This window comes from Misgurnus anguillicaudatus, chromosome 16, assembly GCF_027580225.2.
Source record: "Misgurnus anguillicaudatus chromosome 16, ASM2758022v2, whole genome shotgun sequence".
Lineage (NCBI taxonomy): Eukaryota > Metazoa > Chordata > Actinopteri > Cypriniformes > Cobitidae > Misgurnus > Misgurnus anguillicaudatus.
In genome coordinates this window covers 12,153,965-12,171,664 of record NC_073352.2, presented here as the reverse complement: position 1 = coordinate 12,171,664, position 17,700 = coordinate 12,153,965, and the positions used below count along the sequence as shown (strand labels likewise).

The 17,700-nt window shown below is 37.4% G+C and overlaps 2 protein-coding genes across 4 annotated transcripts; both read right to left on the bottom strand.

The window, feature by feature from the left end:
• Window positions 1-1,160: 1,160 nt before the first annotated feature.
• On the bottom strand, window positions 1,161-3,641 carry gnpda1 (glucosamine-6-phosphate deaminase 1). Of its 2 annotated transcripts, none has more exons than XM_055178059.2 (7): window positions 3,300-3,641; window positions 2,735-2,906; window positions 2,539-2,640; window positions 2,273-2,455; window positions 1,961-2,145; window positions 1,480-1,654; window positions 1,161-1,347 (listed from the first exon to the last, which is right to left on the bottom strand). In XM_055178059.2, the coding sequence occupies exons 2-7, from the start codon at window positions 2,856-2,858 to the stop codon at window positions 1,307-1,309; spliced, it is 810 nt and encodes a 269-aa protein (XP_055034034.2). In that variant the 5' UTR covers window positions 2,859-2,906; window positions 3,300-3,641; the 3' UTR covers window positions 1,161-1,306. The 2 variants fall into 2 exon arrangements, with proteins under 2 accessions (XP_055034034.2, XP_055034037.2); XM_055178062.2 differs by having other exon boundaries at window positions 2,735-2,899.
• A 1,622-nt stretch (window positions 3,642-5,263) lies between these two features.
• On the bottom strand, window positions 5,264-17,358 carry hspa4b (heat shock protein 4b). 2 transcript variants are annotated; one of them, XM_055178055.2, is made up of 19 exons: window positions 17,099-17,358; window positions 15,211-15,268; window positions 14,545-14,685; window positions 14,192-14,314; window positions 13,967-14,066; window positions 13,751-13,884; window positions 13,369-13,613; window positions 13,182-13,258; window positions 9,653-9,804; window positions 9,315-9,421; window positions 9,101-9,234; window positions 8,834-9,018; window positions 8,663-8,740; window positions 8,417-8,572; window positions 8,207-8,332; window positions 7,976-8,083; window positions 6,055-6,174; window positions 5,808-5,969; window positions 5,264-5,714 (listed from the first exon to the last, which is right to left on the bottom strand). In XM_055178055.2, exons 1-19 carry the CDS (start codon window positions 17,203-17,205, stop codon window positions 5,517-5,519), a joined length of 2,511 nt encoding a protein of 836 aa, XP_055034030.2. In that variant the 5' UTR covers window positions 17,206-17,358; the 3' UTR covers window positions 5,264-5,516. The 2 variants fall into 2 exon arrangements, with proteins under 2 accessions (XP_055034030.2, XP_055034029.2); XM_055178054.2 differs by having other exon boundaries at window positions 8,663-8,752; window positions 17,099-17,356.
• Between the last annotated feature and the right edge of the window lie 342 nt (window positions 17,359-17,700).

Sequence of the window (17,700 nt, the reverse complement as noted above, 5' to 3'; positions counted from 1 at the left end):
TCCACTGCTCACCCCTTGTTTTGAAACGCATAGATAAGCTACGGTAGCCGCCACCGGAAAAACATGTCATTGTCAGACACAACTTAGTAAAAAAGTTTGTCCGTTAAGGGCTTCTAACATGGCGGCACAAAATGGCGACTTCAATGTAAGGGTGTATTTATAAAAACGTCTCATTTTAAGGTAATATAAACATAACAGTTCATTATAAAAAGGTATTTATACACCTCTGATAATATAGTTTTGTATATTATTTTGCATTTCTGTCAATAGATCCTTCTAAAAAGTACACACTGCACCTTTAAGATTGGCTTTGTGGTTCAGGGTCATATATTTTCCCTTCAGAGTAAAACTGATTACACCTTGTGATCAAAACATTGTAAATCACTTGTAAATTATTTACTTTTAATAATGTGAACTTTACATTGGATTAAAAATAACCCAGCATTTGTATATAGTGTAAGATGTGAAGAGTTCAGTGTTGGGTCGAAAAAGGGACAAACCCAGTCGCTGGATTAAATTAACCCAGACAATGTTTATATTTGACCCAAAACAACCCAGCATAGGTTAAATTACATCCCTAAAAAGTTGGATTTGTCCATTTTGACCCAACACTGGGTTAAAAATTAACCCATAATTTTTAGAGTTTACTGTTTTTAGGTAAGGGAATAAATTTTTTTTACAACATAATAGACAACACTTAATTTTTCAGTTAATAATACAGTAGTACTACTATGCAGTGGTTCTCAAACTTTTTCGTGGTGAGGCCCCCTTGTGTATGGTGCATCCCTTTATGCCCCCAAAGAAAAAAAATATGACATAAAACATTTAAAAATGTAAAATTTTTATCAAACAAAACATTAAATTATACCACATATTGCTGTTTTCTGAGGTTTAATTACACACATTTTTTTTTTAAATAAATTAATGTATTTTATAAAATGTCATAAAACTGGGCCCCTCAGTATGAGAATCAATGGTATAATGTAATACTGTTGTGCAGAAATGATACCGTCTAAAGGTTTTTACATTTTATTTATTGAAAGTCTAACATGTACATGGACACATTTTAGGGACTGGGATTACCACGGACTATATTATAATATAATTGTATAATATTATAAAATCAGTTATTCAATATATCAAATATTTCAAGGTTTAAATTAAAAAATACTGGATTTTGTTTTATATAAAATGCAACTTAAAAAATTATCAAAAGTGGTAAAAAAATGAACAAAATTGATCAAATGCACAACCACATATTTAATCAACTTCACTAAAAGACCCATGTTGATTCTTCAGTGTCAAACTATTGCTCCTCCACCATCTTATTGTGCACATGCATCATGCCTGAAAAAAAACACACTCATGAATGGATGATCAAATTGTCCTCTATAAAATGTTAATGCATGTAGTCCTACATGTTCTCAGGAGATTTAGAAGAATCAGAAAGCATGTAAACCATTAAAGTGCCTATGTTACCTTCGAAATACTTCACAGTTTTAACCTTCAGCTCATGTGTGGCATCTTCATCACACACAAATACAGTCTGAGGATGCTGCTGGAAGGCTGACACGGTCCACATGTGATTCACTCCCTCTTCTATGGCTTTATAAAGGGCAAATGCTTTATGAGCACCTGTGATTAGTATCATGACCTAAAATGTAATACAAAAATGTTATTTTACATAGAATCTGTATATGTATCTGATATAAACAGCTTTTTTGCCGTGTAACAAAGTGAACATAATTGTGTGTGCTTCTCAAAACAAAATGTACTGTTATTTATTAAACGACATCAAAAGGTTGACACATAAGATTTGTATACATACAGCATTTGTTGGTAAACTAAAAGTTGGTGAATATTGTGGATGTTAAGTGTTTAGATAAATAGAAGTATATTAGAGAAAACCTGAAATAAAAAAACAATGATGGTGGACAGGATTGAGATTGCATTTGTGTACCTCTCGAGCATCCATTACTGTGCCAACACCAACCGTGAGTGCCATGGTGGGGACTTTCAAGAGATCTCCATCAAAGAAACGTGCATTAGCCAGGATTGTGTCCATAGCCAATGTCTTAACACGTGTTCGGGACACAAGACTAGAACCGGGCTCATTGAAAGCAATGTGACCATCTGGTCCAATACCTTCAACATAAATAAACAAAGAAAGATCTTACATGATTTTACGGTCAAATCTATCCACTGTGTCACATTCATCTGCCTGTGTGTTTTATCAAATGACCACAAGTCAAAGTTCAATCTACCGCCTCACCGCCCATAAAAAGTTCAATTCCTCCAGCAGCTTTGATTTTGGCTTCAAAGTCCTGACATTCTTGCTCTAGACTGGATGCATTGCCGTCCAAGATATGAGTGTTCTCCGCTTGGATGTCAATATGTTTGAAGAAGTTGTTCCACATGAACGAATGATAACTTTCAGGATGGTCTCTAGGAAGTCCTGTAAAAACATATCCATTCGGTTACAACCAAATATATATACGACAGCTGCTTCAACCCTTGATCTCCAGACCTGTCACATACCTACATACTCATCCATATTAAACGTTTTCACATACTGAAAGGATATTTCCCCTTTTTTGTGATATTCGATAAGTTTCTTGTAGCATCCAAGCGGAGTGCTTCCTGTAAAAAAACAAACCATAATGGATCATAGACCAACATTTGCACTTAAAATGTGAATGTTAGTTCAGTGCACACAAATGTAAAGTAATCTTACCTGTGGGAAGACCTAAAGTGAAGAATCTGTCAGGTCCTGGATTAAATTTCCTAATTCTGTTTCTTATGTATTTGGCAGCCCATTCGCTGACCTGGTCATAGTCGTTGAGTATAATCAGTTTCATGGCTTTATCGGTGTCTGAATGCAGCAATAAGATGAAACGATCTGGAAACTTGTAATGCACAACATGTTGGTATAGTTTATATTATACAGTCCTGCCTCATTTAGACTTTAGCCCCTATAATCGTTACAGATGTTAAAATAGGACGGAAGTGCAGTGATATACGAAACTATAAAGCAATGTCGCATAAAACAATGTCAGCGACGCGACAAACTCCTAATAAACAGCGCGCACATTCATAGACGCGTGGCTTGCCTGAACTATTTGCATTTTTAATATAAACAACTAGTCATTGCTCTTAATAAGTTACGAAATATTAATTAAAATAGGCTATGCTGAAATGAAACAATATGTCGTAACGGGAATAGAAAAGTCTTAAATGTAGTATAGCCTACATTGCTCAGTATGATGGCAAGAGGGTATCTTATGTTTTTAAACACTCACCTGATGACTTGTTGGTTTTGATGTGACAGTTCACGAGGCAGGACAGAGGAACACGATCATGTGATTCAGAGGAAATATTTGCAGAGCTTGCAATCTCGCACAAAAAAGGGAGCGCGATGTTTCGATGATATGAATAGAGCTCTGAATATTAAATTAAATTATAGTAAATTTGCATATAAAGTTCATTAAACATGTTCGTTTTTAACTTTAATACTAAAACGCGTATTTAGGTAAATCCGACGACGAGTTATCCAAAGGAAATGTACACTAGTTTTGCAGCCGTTCGAGTACGCCTTTATAACTTTTGTCTGCACCATTGCTACGATCGAGAGAAGTCGGAATTTGTATTTTGCCCACCTCAAATTCGTTCAAAGCCGGACATTTGATGAACCGTGTGCATATATCGATTACCCCGACTTGAAGGTAGTAGACGTCTCATTTGACGTCACGCACAGGATACTTCTAGTGAGGTGAAACAAAGTCTCTTCTGCAAGTTTACTAAATTCAAGCAATACATTATTGACACACTTTATTATCCGTTACACACAACTAATCGGATATTCCCCACATCAAACCCGGAAGTAAACGCTGAAACGTCACTCGAAGTCGGATATTTGATGTCTGAACTCGTACAGATCGATGTACCCCGACCTCAGGCCCACACCCAAGATGCTTCCAGTTAGATACATTATGTGAAAATGTAAAAACAAACAAACAAAAGTTTTGTTTTTACAGCACGAAATGAATTTAAAAAAGTCTCGTTTGTAATAAGAGTCAAATAATCTATTTAAATCTTAATGTGCAGTGACGCGTGACTGACTGGAAGGCATTGAGGTCGGACATATCCGAAATCCGAGTTGTCTGGAACTAATTATTAAAGGGGCCATGGCACAAGACTTTTTTTAAGATGTCAAATAAATATTTGGTGTCCCCAGAGCACATATGTGAAGTTTTAGCTCAAAATACCATATACATAATTTATTATATCATGTTAAAATTCCCACTTTGTAGGTGTGTGCAAAAATGTGCCGTTTTGGGTGTGTCCTTTAAAATGCAAATGAGCTGATGAAATTCAAACATTGATCACAATGACGGTGGTTTGTTGCAATTAAAACTCAATTGTGCTTTTCTCTGCACTAAATGGCAGTGCTGTGGTTGGATAGTGCAGATTAAGGGGCGGTATTATTATAATAAGAGCTCCTTATGACATCATAAGAAAAGCCATTTTCAACTTATTTTTTTATGTGCTTGTAGAGAATGGTTTACCAAAACTAAATAACTGGGTTGATCTTTTTCATATATTCTAGGTTGATAGAAGTACTGGGGACCCAATCTTAGCACTTAAACATGGAAAAAGTCAGATTTTCATGCCATGGCCCCTTTAATGTGGCGTGACGTGTGATTAAACTGGAACCATTGGGGTCGAAGTAATAATTTTCAACTAATATTCAACCTCCCTGTTATTTGTGTAATACATCCCTCCTCTATCCCTTTTCTCTCGCAAGGACTAAATTTGTTTCAAATGTGATAATAAAATACTTCGCATCACTATTTTGTGGCCATTTATTTTACTCATGTAACTGTGTAATAACAGGTTAATGTACATCCAGACGATTGCTATCCCAAAATAAACCTTGACAGGGGGATCAGTACTCAAACACGAAGCAGATATGTAGCCTACATTATAAGTAGCACCCTTTCTTAAGTGGTGGGGAGAAGGTAGGCAACCTATGCTGTTAAAGAGGTAGTTCACCCAAAAATAAAAACTGTCATCATTTACCCACCCTCATATTGATTTAAACCTGTATAACTTTATTGATTTAAACCTGTTGAACACAAATTAAAATATTTGGAAAAATGTTTGTAACCAAGCAGATCTGGGGTTAGGGTTAGGGCTTGGAGTACCACATTAAAAACACTTGGGTGGGTACCACCAGAACAGAATTTTTTTTCATAAACGCACATGCTCCAGTCCATATTTATTGAAACAACCAAACGGCATATTACTAGAACAGAACTGTTCTCAGAGGGCTTACAGCATTATGAGTTTTGATTTTCGTAATATAAAAAAACATGCAAATGTAACCACTGATTCTCTCTGCGATCTCACCAGTTGTCCTGCTGTTAGGACGGTGATTATGGGTTTAGCAGCCACTGGAAACATAACAGTTAACATTAACATAACGTGTAATGTTAACATAACATTACACAGCGCGTTTAATCAAGGTCCATCTCAGGCTTGGCTTCTGTAGTTTCTGCACTGTCTGTTGCAGCTTGTTCTGTACCACTGGACTGAGCCTCAGCGGTTGCCTCGCCATCAACTGGACCGTTTGGCTCTGCTGGGTTCTCTTCTTTTGGCAGGTCCACTTTGGGCTTGGGTTTGGTCACAATAGGATTGCAGGAAGAGAACAGCTCCTGTGAAAAACATATTAATGGATTCGGGTTAAGTGACGTTCAACACTATTTCAAGCGGCACAGATCTATAGAATACAAGATATATGTACTTACCCGTGTTTTGGCCTGTATCTCTGACACCTTCACCACAGGATCTACTGCGAGACTCTGTTTGCTCTGCTGGTTCATTTGACTGTTCATCCAGATCATGACGTCATTCACCATCTTGTCCACCTTCTGAATTTCCGCCTCATCCAAATGGTCATACTGCTCCTCCTGTAATTTACCATTCAAAGTGTGAACCCAATGATTGTGCAAGAATTGTTAATGCGTAACTACTTGCGGACAGCGATAGTCTCACCTTGGTTTTGTAGGCCTCTACAATCTTCATGTAATGTTGCAACTGTCTGCCCAGATCTTCAAAAGCTTTGGGTCTCTCTTCATATTCTCGGTATCTTTCTTGAATGGGTTGGCCGAGTTTCTGTAAGAATGTTCTTATCATATTAATAAGTCTAAAGAGTATTTTATGTGTCATTAGACGCATTTCTTTCCATTATCTTTCAAATTGCAAAAAATTGAAATAGCGCAAAAAAAAATTAAGTTCATGTAACGTGGTTTTTCAGACAAATCGAAAAAGGAACATATCGAAAACTGCAATGCAAACATATTTTTTTGCATGCTGAGTAACATGACGTGCCTAAAAGTCACATGATCATTCTTTAAATATGGCGCGGTCTGTTTAGTTTAAGGATGAGACAGAAGAGGCGTGTTTGACTTCAAACGGCGTCAAAAGAACCGACAAGCACATGACATCAAAATACAATGAGAGCAATTTGTGACTCTGTATGCTTTGAATCGCTCTCACTGTATTTTGATGTCATCCGCATGTCGGTCTGTGCAGCACTTTATGAAACAGTTCACACCTGTCGCCATGGCTTTCGTAAAGACTTATTTCGAGAAAACTAAACTACGTTTTAGTTGCATAACACTGTTTAAAGGTCTACTCTGTAGATTTTTAGCGGCATCTGGTGGTGAGATTGTGAATTACAACCAATGGCTCCAATCTACAGCTCACCCCTCCCTTTCGAAACGCAAAGAGATGCTACAGTTGAGAACGTAGGTTTTTAGCGGCGTTTAAAAGTTTTGGTGTGCACGCCCCCTTAAAGGAGTAATCCATTTTCTTAAAAAAATCCAGATCATTTACTCACCACCATGTCATCAAAAATGTTCACGTCTTTTTTTGTTCAGTCGAGAAGAAATTATGTTTTTTGAAGAAAACATTCAAGGATTTTTCTCATTTTAATGGACCCCAACACGTAACAGTTTTTTTTTCAACAGAGTTTCAAAGTACTCTAAACGATCCCAAATGAGGCATAAGGGTCTTATCTAGCGTAACAATTGTCATTTTTGGCAAGAAAAATAAAAAATATGCACTTTTAAACCACAACTTCTCATCTTCCTTCGGTCATGTGACGCGCCAGTGCGACCTCACATAATACGTCATCACGTCAAGAGGTCACGGATGACGAATGCGAAACTACGCCCCAGTGTTTACAAGTGTGGAGAAAAAGGACCGTTCCGACGTTGTTGTATGTGGAATGATACTAACTAATGTCTTTGTGTCAGTTTATTGTTTAAAATGGTCTGCAAATGTGCATTTCACACATGTAACACGTGACCTTTCCATGTCATTACGCAATAACGTGAGGTTGCGCTGGCGCGTCACAGGACCGTAGATAGACGAGGAGTTGTAGTTTCAAAGTGCATATTTTTGTTTTTCTTGCCAAAAATGACAATCGTTTCGCCAGATAATACCCTTATGCCTCGTTTGGGATCGTTTAGAGTCTTCTGACACTCCGTTGAAACTGCAATTTTAAACTGCATTAAAACTGTTACGTTTTGGGGTCCATTAAAATGAGAAAAAACCTGGAATGTTTTCCTCAAAAAAACACATTTCTTCGCGACAGAACAAAGAAAGACATCAACATTTTGGATGACATGGTGGTGAGTAAATTATCTGAATTTTTTTTAAGAAAATGGACTAATCCATAATTTATAGCTTTAAATACACCACTGATAATATAGTTATGTATATTATATTGCATTTCTGTGAAGAGATCCCTCTAAGTGTCACACAAAGCACCTTTAATGAAAACTGTATTTTTTCTGACATTTAGAAACTAACACAAAAGTTTTTGAAAAACTTTAAGTAAAACCTGGCTACAGGTGCCTATTTAAATCAATCTACATCAAAAATCAGGGATGCGCAAAGGATTTGTTACCTTCAGTTCAGCAAGTTTGTCGATGTACACTTGTTTAGTTTGATCCTCACCCTCTTCATACAGCCAGACCTCAGTGTCCTCTAGTTTTAATGAAAGAGCATCTCTATCCTGCAAGAGCGGATGTAGAAGAAAACAGATGTACTGGGATGTAAACTTAATACTTTCTAGGGCTGTAAATCACAATTTTAAAATAGCATGCATTTAAATTCCAGGTTATGGTTTGTTTCTTACACTCTCACTGACGAACTTCTCGAATATCCCATGTAGTTTGTCTCTCATCTCATAAACGTACTCCTCCACGTAGTTCTTGGAATCATTACGTTCCTTCTCAAGTTTGTCCTGCATGATCATTTTACCCTAAAAAAAAAACAATTTCACAGCAGCTTTAACCACAATGTTGAAACCGCTTTAATCCAGATGTTAGCTGGACATAAACCCTACCTCACTCTCCACAAACAGATTCAGCATGTCAATGGCTAACTGCCACTGTGGATTGTTTTCAATGGGTAGATCCAAGACCTTTGTTTTTACTTTGGGCTTCTTGGCCTGTGGAGGCTGATCCGATTTTTTCTCCTGCTTGCCTTCCTCAGTAGAAGTCTACAAATGAAACGCAGAGAGGTTAAATGTATGACCGCCTACTTTAGAAATATAAATAAGTGGCTGTTGCTATCGAGAGACCTTATTTACCTCCATTTCCTCTGCTCCAGCTTTTTTCTCTCCAGCTTCCTGTTCATCTCCCGGTGACTTCTGTTCCTCTTGATCAACCTGCATTTTACTCTGACAATGAATCAATATTGGCAAAACATGAAGATATAGACACAACAGCATTGCATGTATCTGAATGAGACACGACCGTACCTCGTTTTCTTTTTCTGAGGTCTGCTCAGTGTCCATGGTCTCCTCTTCCTCTTCAGACTTCTGGACCTCAACTAGTGAGGCACTCGACACGCTGAAGATCCCATGGATATTTACTCGCACCTTCACCTTTACCTTTGAACTCTCACCTGTGGCCTGTGGCACCACCTTCTGGATAACAAACTGGCCTGACAAATGAATATAATATTTACATTTACAGCTATGCATATATTAGCAGCCACAAAACTGTATTTTGGAGTTTTTGTGTACCTATTGTGGGATCTGGATAAGGGAGATCTTTAGGACTATTGTAGTAAGCATCCAAGGAAAAAGGCTCTCTCCGGTAAAAGGTTAACACTTTGGAGAAAGGTGCTTGGTGGTTCTTTGGGAACACCTCACAGTCACTAAAATAAAAAAATGGAAAAACATTTGAGTGTTGGGACTGCTGAAATCCAAACCCTTTAAATGGTAAAGCTCTTTGTACCTGACTCCATCTTCAGCTGCAGAATTCCATTTCACAGAGACTGGAAAAGGAACCAGATCTGTTATGGAAAACTCTCGGACTTTAAAAGACGGGGAGAGAATAGCGCACTGTGGAAGGAAAAACAGAGCTAATCAATACAAAAAATACACATGTGCTCTCAAACGGAAGTCACGTATGAGTATTTTTGAACAATTACATTTATCCAAAGTGATCTATAGTTAATTACATTTTTTTATCAGTATGTATTCCATGGGGTTCAAACCCACGACCTCAGCTACAGGAACACATAAACCGTTAGCATTAACTCAATAGGACGTGTAAGCAAAATATGGGTTGACCTGAAGGGCACATCCTCTGGCCACGGCTTCATCTGCATTCAGCGTTGTGCTTGTTTCCTTTCCAAAGAATTTGCTGATTCTCTCTTTGACTGCTGGCATTCTAGAGGCTCCTCCCACTATTTCTACAGCATAAATATCATCTTTCTTCAGATCTGGGAAAGAAAGAGACAGATGGTGCATGAGTGATGCGTATTAGAGACCGTAGGTTATTAGGTACCATAAGTCAAATATTAGAGATGCACCGGTTGGACAAATTCCAATTAGTTTGAAACTAGGGCTGTGTATCGCCAACAATTTCGGGATACGATACGTATCCCGATACAAGGGCCCCGATACGATGCACATCACGATACAAGACTATTTTGAATAACATTTTTGTTTAGAATTTAGTAACATCATCATTATTATTATTATTATCATCTGTTTATTGTACATTGAATAAGCAGTGTTGTAACAGTTGTGTTTTTGACATTCATTTATTAGCTTCTGGGGTAACTCATAGAAATACTTAAAATCTCAGAGTTAGTACTTAACTTATGTTTTTTTAAAAGCAGTTTTACAAAGATGGTGCCTTACTCTAGGCATTATATTTGTCTCTCATTATTCTATATCTATGAATATATTTATAAACATGCAGTCAGACTTAATACTATTTAGTAGAAATCAGATTGTTAACGTGACAGTTATAGTTTGAAGTAGCTCTGTATCTCTTCTCCAGACGTTCACTTTTCACATGCAAATCTTTGTCGTGTTTCTTCTCAAATGCAATAGTACAGTTTTATAAGAGAGTGGCTAATAAAGCCCTTTGTAGTAGTAAAGGCTAAGATATCTGTGCTTTCATACTGAATAAGCGCGCACGAGAGAGAGAGAGCGCGCGAGTATGCGGCGCGCAATGCAGACACGTGCGCCAGCGAGACAGACATGCAAAGTGAAAGTATACCCCGCTACCTTTAACTCTATTCAGCGGGACACATGCGTCCTTTCCATGTGGATCACGGATCAACAGCGATTCGTCACATTACTTTTAAAAGTGCATCCGAATCGATACTGAAGGTCCTGTATCGATGCGCGCATCGTCAGGCGTCCATGACGATGTATCGTCGTATCGATATTTTGAACACAGCACTATTTGAAACTAGCCTTATATTGGGTCTATAGCAAAAAAAGACAGATATAATACACGGATTTAAACTAGTGATGCATCGATGTATCGGCCGCCGATATTTATCGGCCGATATTTGATGATTTTGAAACCATCGGCATATCGGTAATAGCACGAGAAAGGCCGATACCGATTGTTTTTTAATTAACCACATAAAGGCAATGAGTTGCATGTCTGTTGTTCAATTAGAATGATTTAATGTTCTGGTGTGCACTATACTTAAGCACCGACAGAAAACCTTTGTTAAGCTGGCTCAAATGTCTTGGACAATAAAAGAAACAGACAGCACTTTAGTGGGGGAAAAGAAGTCCAACTTTTTTTGAAGTTGCAATAGCACTGGCATTATTTATGTTTATTAAAGAAATCCATTATATGTAAAAAAGTTAGTTACATAGAATTACAAGAGTTAATGTTGTTAATAAAATAAATGCTGAATAGCAAAAACCACCTTTGAAGGTTGTTATGCTGTCTTATTATATTTGTTTTAGCTTAATTTGTGCCTCTCTTATTATGTTGGTCAGTTGAATGTTAATTAGATCCAATCCATGTTCAGTAAAAATAATTTGATGCAGAAATAAACTAGCTAATAGACCAACTGTATAGTATTGTACACAAGTGTTTAATATCGGCATCGGTATCGGCCAGAAGTTGTCTGTTTAAATCGGTATCGGCATCGGCCTAAAAAAATCCTATCGGTGCATCCCTAATTTAAACCAAAACAAATTGTAAAATTGCTTTTGCATAATCCAACTTTCTTGTCTGGGTAAAATAATTAAAGGGATAGTTCACCCAAAAATGAAAATCTTGTTATCATTTACTCACCCTAATGTTGTTCCAAACCTGCATAAATTTCTTTTTCTTTTTTTGAAGAGAAAAAAAAATTTTTTGAACATTTTTTGTAGCAGATCTGGGGCACCATTAAGTTCAATAATATGACAAACTAATACTATGGAAGTCAATGGTGCCCCAGATGCGTTTGGTTACAAACATTTTTCATTTTTTAAAAATCTTTGTGTTTAGCAGAACAAAGAAATTTATACAGGTTTGGAACAACTCAAGAGTAGTAAATGAATACAAAAAAATTTTTTTTGGGGTGAACTATCCCTTTAAATACTTGCTAAAATGAATTAAAATAATCTGTACAAAACATAGTGGGTGGTTTCCCGGACAGGGATTAGACTAGTCCAAAACTAAAATAAATGTAAGAGCTGTCCAAACTGAACTGAACAACTTGCGCTGACATATCTTAAAATACATCAGTGCCCTTTGTTTTGCTTCAAAATGCACACAAGTAATGTTTTAGTAAGGCATGTTTGTTAAAACTAGGTATTTTCCTAATTAAACTAAGGCCTAGTCCTGGCTTAAGGTAATCCCTGTCCGGGAAACTGCCCCAGTACTTTGTATGTCATTTAATCTTGGCCTACTGAATGTTAAATGGATCCAATCCATGTTTAGTGAAAATGTTTTAATATCAACACTTTAAAATAAGTGAACAAGTGAGAAATATTGCCACTGGCCAATAATTGTTTGTTAAGATCGGTATCGGAAAAAATCCTATCACAGGTTTCCCACACCTTAGTTAACTTCAAATTCAAAGACTTTTCAAGGACTTTCCAGGTCCAATACCCTCAAATTCAAGGACTAAATGTGGGGACACATTTCAAGTGAAAGCAAGGTTTCATCGTGTTACCTTTTAAGATAAATTGTTACAGTTCCCTTTTGAGGGAACTCGCGCTGCGTCAATGCAGTGACACTTTGGGGATGCCTCCAATGGTAAGTGTAACTGAATGTGTATATCAAATTCAACCAATGGTGAGGCTTAACGACAAAGACAAGGTGACGCGGGAGCCAGGAAGTATGGCAAGGGAGACGCAGCGTCTCGTTCCCTTCTCAGGGAACAAAAGTTACATACGTAACCCGAGACGTTTTCATGTGTCAGACACATCTATGCAAAAAAGCATTTTGGTATGAATCAACATTCGCATACAGACGTTATAAGCATTTAAAGTGAACAGTTTATCACGTGCTTAAAAAGTCTAGAATTTTTATGATAATATCCTATACTACACAGGAAATAATATGGATGTTTTTCCAAAAAACTTCTCGCATAAAATAGATTCAAGCACTTTAAATGACCTGTATATCTATGTATGTATATTCTCAAAAACTTTCCAGGGCCTTGAATTTTTTTACCCAAATTCACAAACTTTCAAGAACCCGTGAAACCCTGCTATCAGTGCATCCCTAATAAATATGGAAAAATATCGGCTGAATATTGTGAACTTTAATCAGTTGTTGTATTTGAAAAATAACCGGTTTTCAATATCCGGCCTGGTTCTCAAATCCAAGAAAAGCTTTTTAACTTACGAGCTTGTTCCATTAGACTGCGCAGTGGTAGTTCGACCCTTGCCAAAATATCAGCACAGATGTCTTCAAACTGAGCCCTGTCACAAAATAAAACGATGCTTGAGATTCGTTGCGTTTATCCACAATTTCTGTGCAGTAGAAATATCAGGAATTCTATTAAGAAGCGATTGCACCGCTTCAGCTTTACCTGCTGTATTTACTTGACACATCAATGTCATTCATGAAACACTCGATGTTAAGGGGCAGATCGGAGGAGTTTGCGCTCATCAGTTTCTTAAGCTTTTCGCACTCCTGGTACAGTCGGACCAAAGCTCTGGGCTTGGACTTCACATCAAGCTTGTACTTCACTGCAAACTCATCACAAAAATGCTGCACCAGTCTTTCATCGAAGTCTTTGCCTCCAATCTCAGGGTCGAAGGCTTTGGCAAGCATCTGAAAGTGATTTTTCATCATTAAGTCTCATAATCTAATGATGAGATTTGTATTATCATAGTTTGATATTATTCAATATACCTTAGTAAGTCAGTAGTAAAGATTATGTTTTGGGTGCAAATGTTGATAGTACAAACCTTCAGTTTGCCTTTATTAAATGCACAGACCGAGACCTGGTAGCCTGAATGGCCAAGGTCCACAAACACCACATTCCTCGGCTTTTCCTCAGGGGCTGGAAGATCCTGCTTGTAAATCCCATATGCAAGTGCCACTGCTGTGGAAACATATTACTTAAAAGCAGAATGTTAAGGAAAAGAGATACCGGTTGTATTCAACTAGTATAGACAACTTACCTGCTGTGGTTTCATTCATAAGTCTCAGGCAGTTGAGTCCTGCAATCTGAGCTGCATCAATGACAGATCTTCTCTCAGCATCAGTGAAAAAGCACGGGACCTATAAGATTGGGTTTTTAATTATATATCTGGTTATTCCTGCTAATGTCTTGTTTTATCTAGCACATGCAACTTCATTCAAATTTCCAAAAGATATTTGTCATCACAAGCAGCTTATAAACTCACAGAGATCACACAATCGGCAACAGGTTTCTTCAGGGCATTCTCTGCGGTCTCCTTCAGTTTGGTGAGGAGCATCGCTGTGACCTGCTCGATACTGAACACCTTCTCCTCCTCCATGTACATCACCTACAACAAATCACAGGACACACCGCTACAAGACAAGCTAGCTCTCAATTTTCATTTTAGTTTAGAAATCATTGCTTGCCTAATCAAAGTTGGTTCTACTGCCAAAACTAGACCTTTGAACAATGCTGGCAAAATCTGAGCAGACATCTTGCAACATGTTGCATCTGCACAATTAAATCTCACATTCGCTGGCATCAAAAGTTGATAACATCTCACTTTCGTATTTTTACCTTAATGCCTGTTGTTCCTGTAGGCATCTGTGCCAGGTCATAAACAAGCTTGGACTTCACGTTTTGGATAAATGGATCCGAAAAGGCCCGGCCATGGAAACGTTTGAATCCGTGGACAGTGTTTTTGCAGTTAGTGACCATCTGTGTTTAAAAATAACAGTGTCATGTGTGATTACAAATATAAGAGACTATAATCTAGGGTTGTTGCGATTAATCACACACAAAATGAAAGCTTTTAATAAGCTTTTAAGTAGGGATGCACCGATATGGAAATTTTGGCCGATACCGATAACCGATAAGTCTTTATATTTGGGGGGCGATAACCGATATATAGGCCGATAAATATTCATATTATTTTCACAATGAAAAACTCCCAGACTGCGGACATCTTGTCTTTGCGCTAGACTAGCATACTCAAGCCCGCAACACGCGTCATCTTCGTGCTATGTCACAGAAAGCACCAATCAAAACTCCACGTGGCCAGCAATGAGCCAATGAAGTGGTTCAACAAACCAAAATATTCCATCATTTATCGGCCTAATTTTGCTATCAGACCGATAACCGATAATATTAAAAATAAGCAGTTATCGGCCGATAACGATATGTCAGCCGATATATCGTGCATTCCTACTTTTAAGGGTACATGTAAAAAAATTAAACACATACCTGGCTTTTAGCCGCAGCACCAATAGATCGATTTCGTGGTCCAAAAGAAACACATGCTCTAAAATTATAATTGTACATGGTTAGATCTTAAATGTCTAGACATGATAAAACTGAAATGATAAAGACAGAATTGACCCCAAAATAAAAAAAAATAATAGAGCAGTGATAATTGATTTAGTCTTTGACAAAAAATGTACCATGGGATTTAAGGCTTTTAATTAGACACTGCAATGAAAAATATAACGTACTAGGCATGGCCGTAGCCAGGATTTGAAAATTAGCAAGGTCCAGGGGTGTTAAAGGAATAGTCTACTCATTTTCAATATTAAAATATGTTATTACCTTAAGAACTGTTGATACATCCCTCTATCATCTGTGTGCGTGCACGTAAGCGCTGGAGCGCGCTGCGACGCTTCGATAGCATTTAGCTTAGCCACATTCATTCAATGGTACCATTTAGAGATAAAGTTAGAAGTGACCAAACACATCAACGTTTTTCCTATTTAAGACGAGTAGTTATACGAGCAAGTTTGGTGGTACAAAATAAAACGTAGCGCTTTTCTAAGCGGATTTAAAAGAGGAACTATATTTTATGGCGTAATAGCACTTTTGGAAGTACTTCGACTCGGCGCAGTAACACCCTCCCTCTCCCATTATGAGAGTGAGAAGGGGAGCGGACTTTTCAGGCGATATTAATCATTTCTTACATACACAATCATGATGATTATTGCGTGTGTTTTACCAAACGTAGTCAGCAATAACCTGCCCATGCTGAATAATGTGCCATTTGATTACTGTTTTTAGATGCTGGTCACCCCGTGTTGCCAGATAATAGTACAAAAAATGGCCATAAAGAAAAAGATAAGTTCAGACCTTGTTTTCCAAAAATAAATCACTAACAGTAACCAGCACATTCTCACTTTATGAATTTTCCGAAAGTGTGACACTAATTGCTAAAACATTAAACACTACATCTACAGAGGATTTTTCACGTTGGGATCTGGCAACACTGCAATACTGCACCTGCGGCCGCCAGCCTCTCACAGCTGATTGAGTCAGTCTCTGTCTTTTATTTATTTATTTATTTATGTATTGTACAGTGACAAATGACAGTGACTGGAAGGATTTAATAGTATCCCAATGTTATTTTTTTTAATAGCCTACATTATCATTATAAGGATTTAACTAATCAAGAGCAAAAGATCAGCGAAGGTCTGTACGTACGCGAGCGTGAAGGACTACGTCATCTTGCGCGCACACACGCGCGTCTCCATTCAGCTTCCATACCCAAGCACGGACACATATGCGGTACAAATGATTTCTCATACAATTGATTACTTTACCACACTGGCAGGGCAGCAATAATTCGTGACATTTACAGGCCATTCACCAATTGAGGAAAGAAAAGTGTCGAAATGTCTAGGCACGTGTCGAAACGCACCGTGCGTTAAAAAATTATTTTACCTGATCATATTAATCGGTCATAAATTCTTACCTATGAACATCCATATTATGTACTATGGTATTCTTTTAAGTACCGAGTAAATACTGACAAGATACCCTTACAATACCATGGTAAGTTACATGAATAATAATTGTTAATTCAGTACCACTTCAAGCAACGATCTGATACCACTACTGCTGCATAAAACCGCTACAGTACTTTATTCTGAAAATAAAACTTGCTGTCTTCCAAGACAACAGCCCTAACAGTGAGTAAAAAGCGATCTATGGAGGCTGCTAGATTTGGAGATACCGTCTGTCTGTCACAAAGAGACCCAGCTAACTGTTAACTAATATAAGTTACACCCAGACAATAACGGTGTGACATCTCCTGTGCGTTTCTGATGTATGAATGCATTGTATTGTAATGTAATAATAGACTTACGGTGTGCATCTATCGCTGTATTCATTCGCAACAGTCTCGATTCCACCAGCTCGAGCTACTGCTACATAGCAATTCAGATATCCCAGATCAAAACCCACCACAGACATCTTTCAAATGTATGAGATCGATCAAAAATAGCAATGCCGAACTCAAATATGGACTAAATGTGATATCCGTAAAATGTAGAGAGTAGATAAGATCGGTTTAATTCATAATTTTACTGTAAATTCACAGAGGAATGAAGCTGTGGGTGATAAATGCCGGTGTCATGAGACGGGCAAACCACTTCCGGTTCAAGCGAGAGATAAAAAGTAACATAAAGGTCTTTTGTGAATCATATTTAGTAAGGACTTGAAATTATTTTATAAATACTTGTTTTTTATTGTTTGTTTTTTATAGTGTTGTTTGCCAGACTTTTATGCCCCTTTGTATATAGTTCGTTATTTATTCACATTCCTTTTAACGTTACTATTTTTTGTTTGTTTTGTTATTTATTTTGCATCTGTTTGGTACTACATTTGATATAAAATAAAGGGAAAAGAACAGTAGTTTTTCTTCACGACGTTTTCAACCAATTTTAATTCATATATGTTTATTAATAA

Bases quoted from the DNA above. Each gene is read 5' to 3' on its own strand.
- gnpda1 (XM_055178059.2), bottom strand. From the start codon at position 2,858: ATGAAACTGATTATACTCAACGACTATGACCAGGTCAGCGAATGGGCT. The intron at 1,655-1,960 runs GTACACAAATGC...ATTACATTTTAG, and splicing joins CAGTAATGGATGCTCGAGAG to GTCATGATACTAATCACAGG. The intron at 1,348-1,479 runs GTAACATAGGCA...GTTTTTTTTCAG, and splicing joins AACTGTGAAGTATTTCGAAG to GCATGATGCATGTGCACAAT.
- hspa4b (XM_055178054.2), bottom strand. From the start codon at position 17,205: ATGTCTGTGGTGGGTTTTGATCTGGGATATCTGAATTGCTATGTAGCA. The intron at 6,175-7,975 runs GTAACAAATCCT...ACATTCTTACAG, and splicing joins ACAAACTTGCTGAACTGAAG to AAACTCGGCCAACCCATTCA. The intron at 5,715-5,807 runs GTAAGTACATAT...TGTTTTTCACAG, and splicing joins AGATACAGGCCAAAACACGG to GAGCTGTTCTCTTCCTGCAA.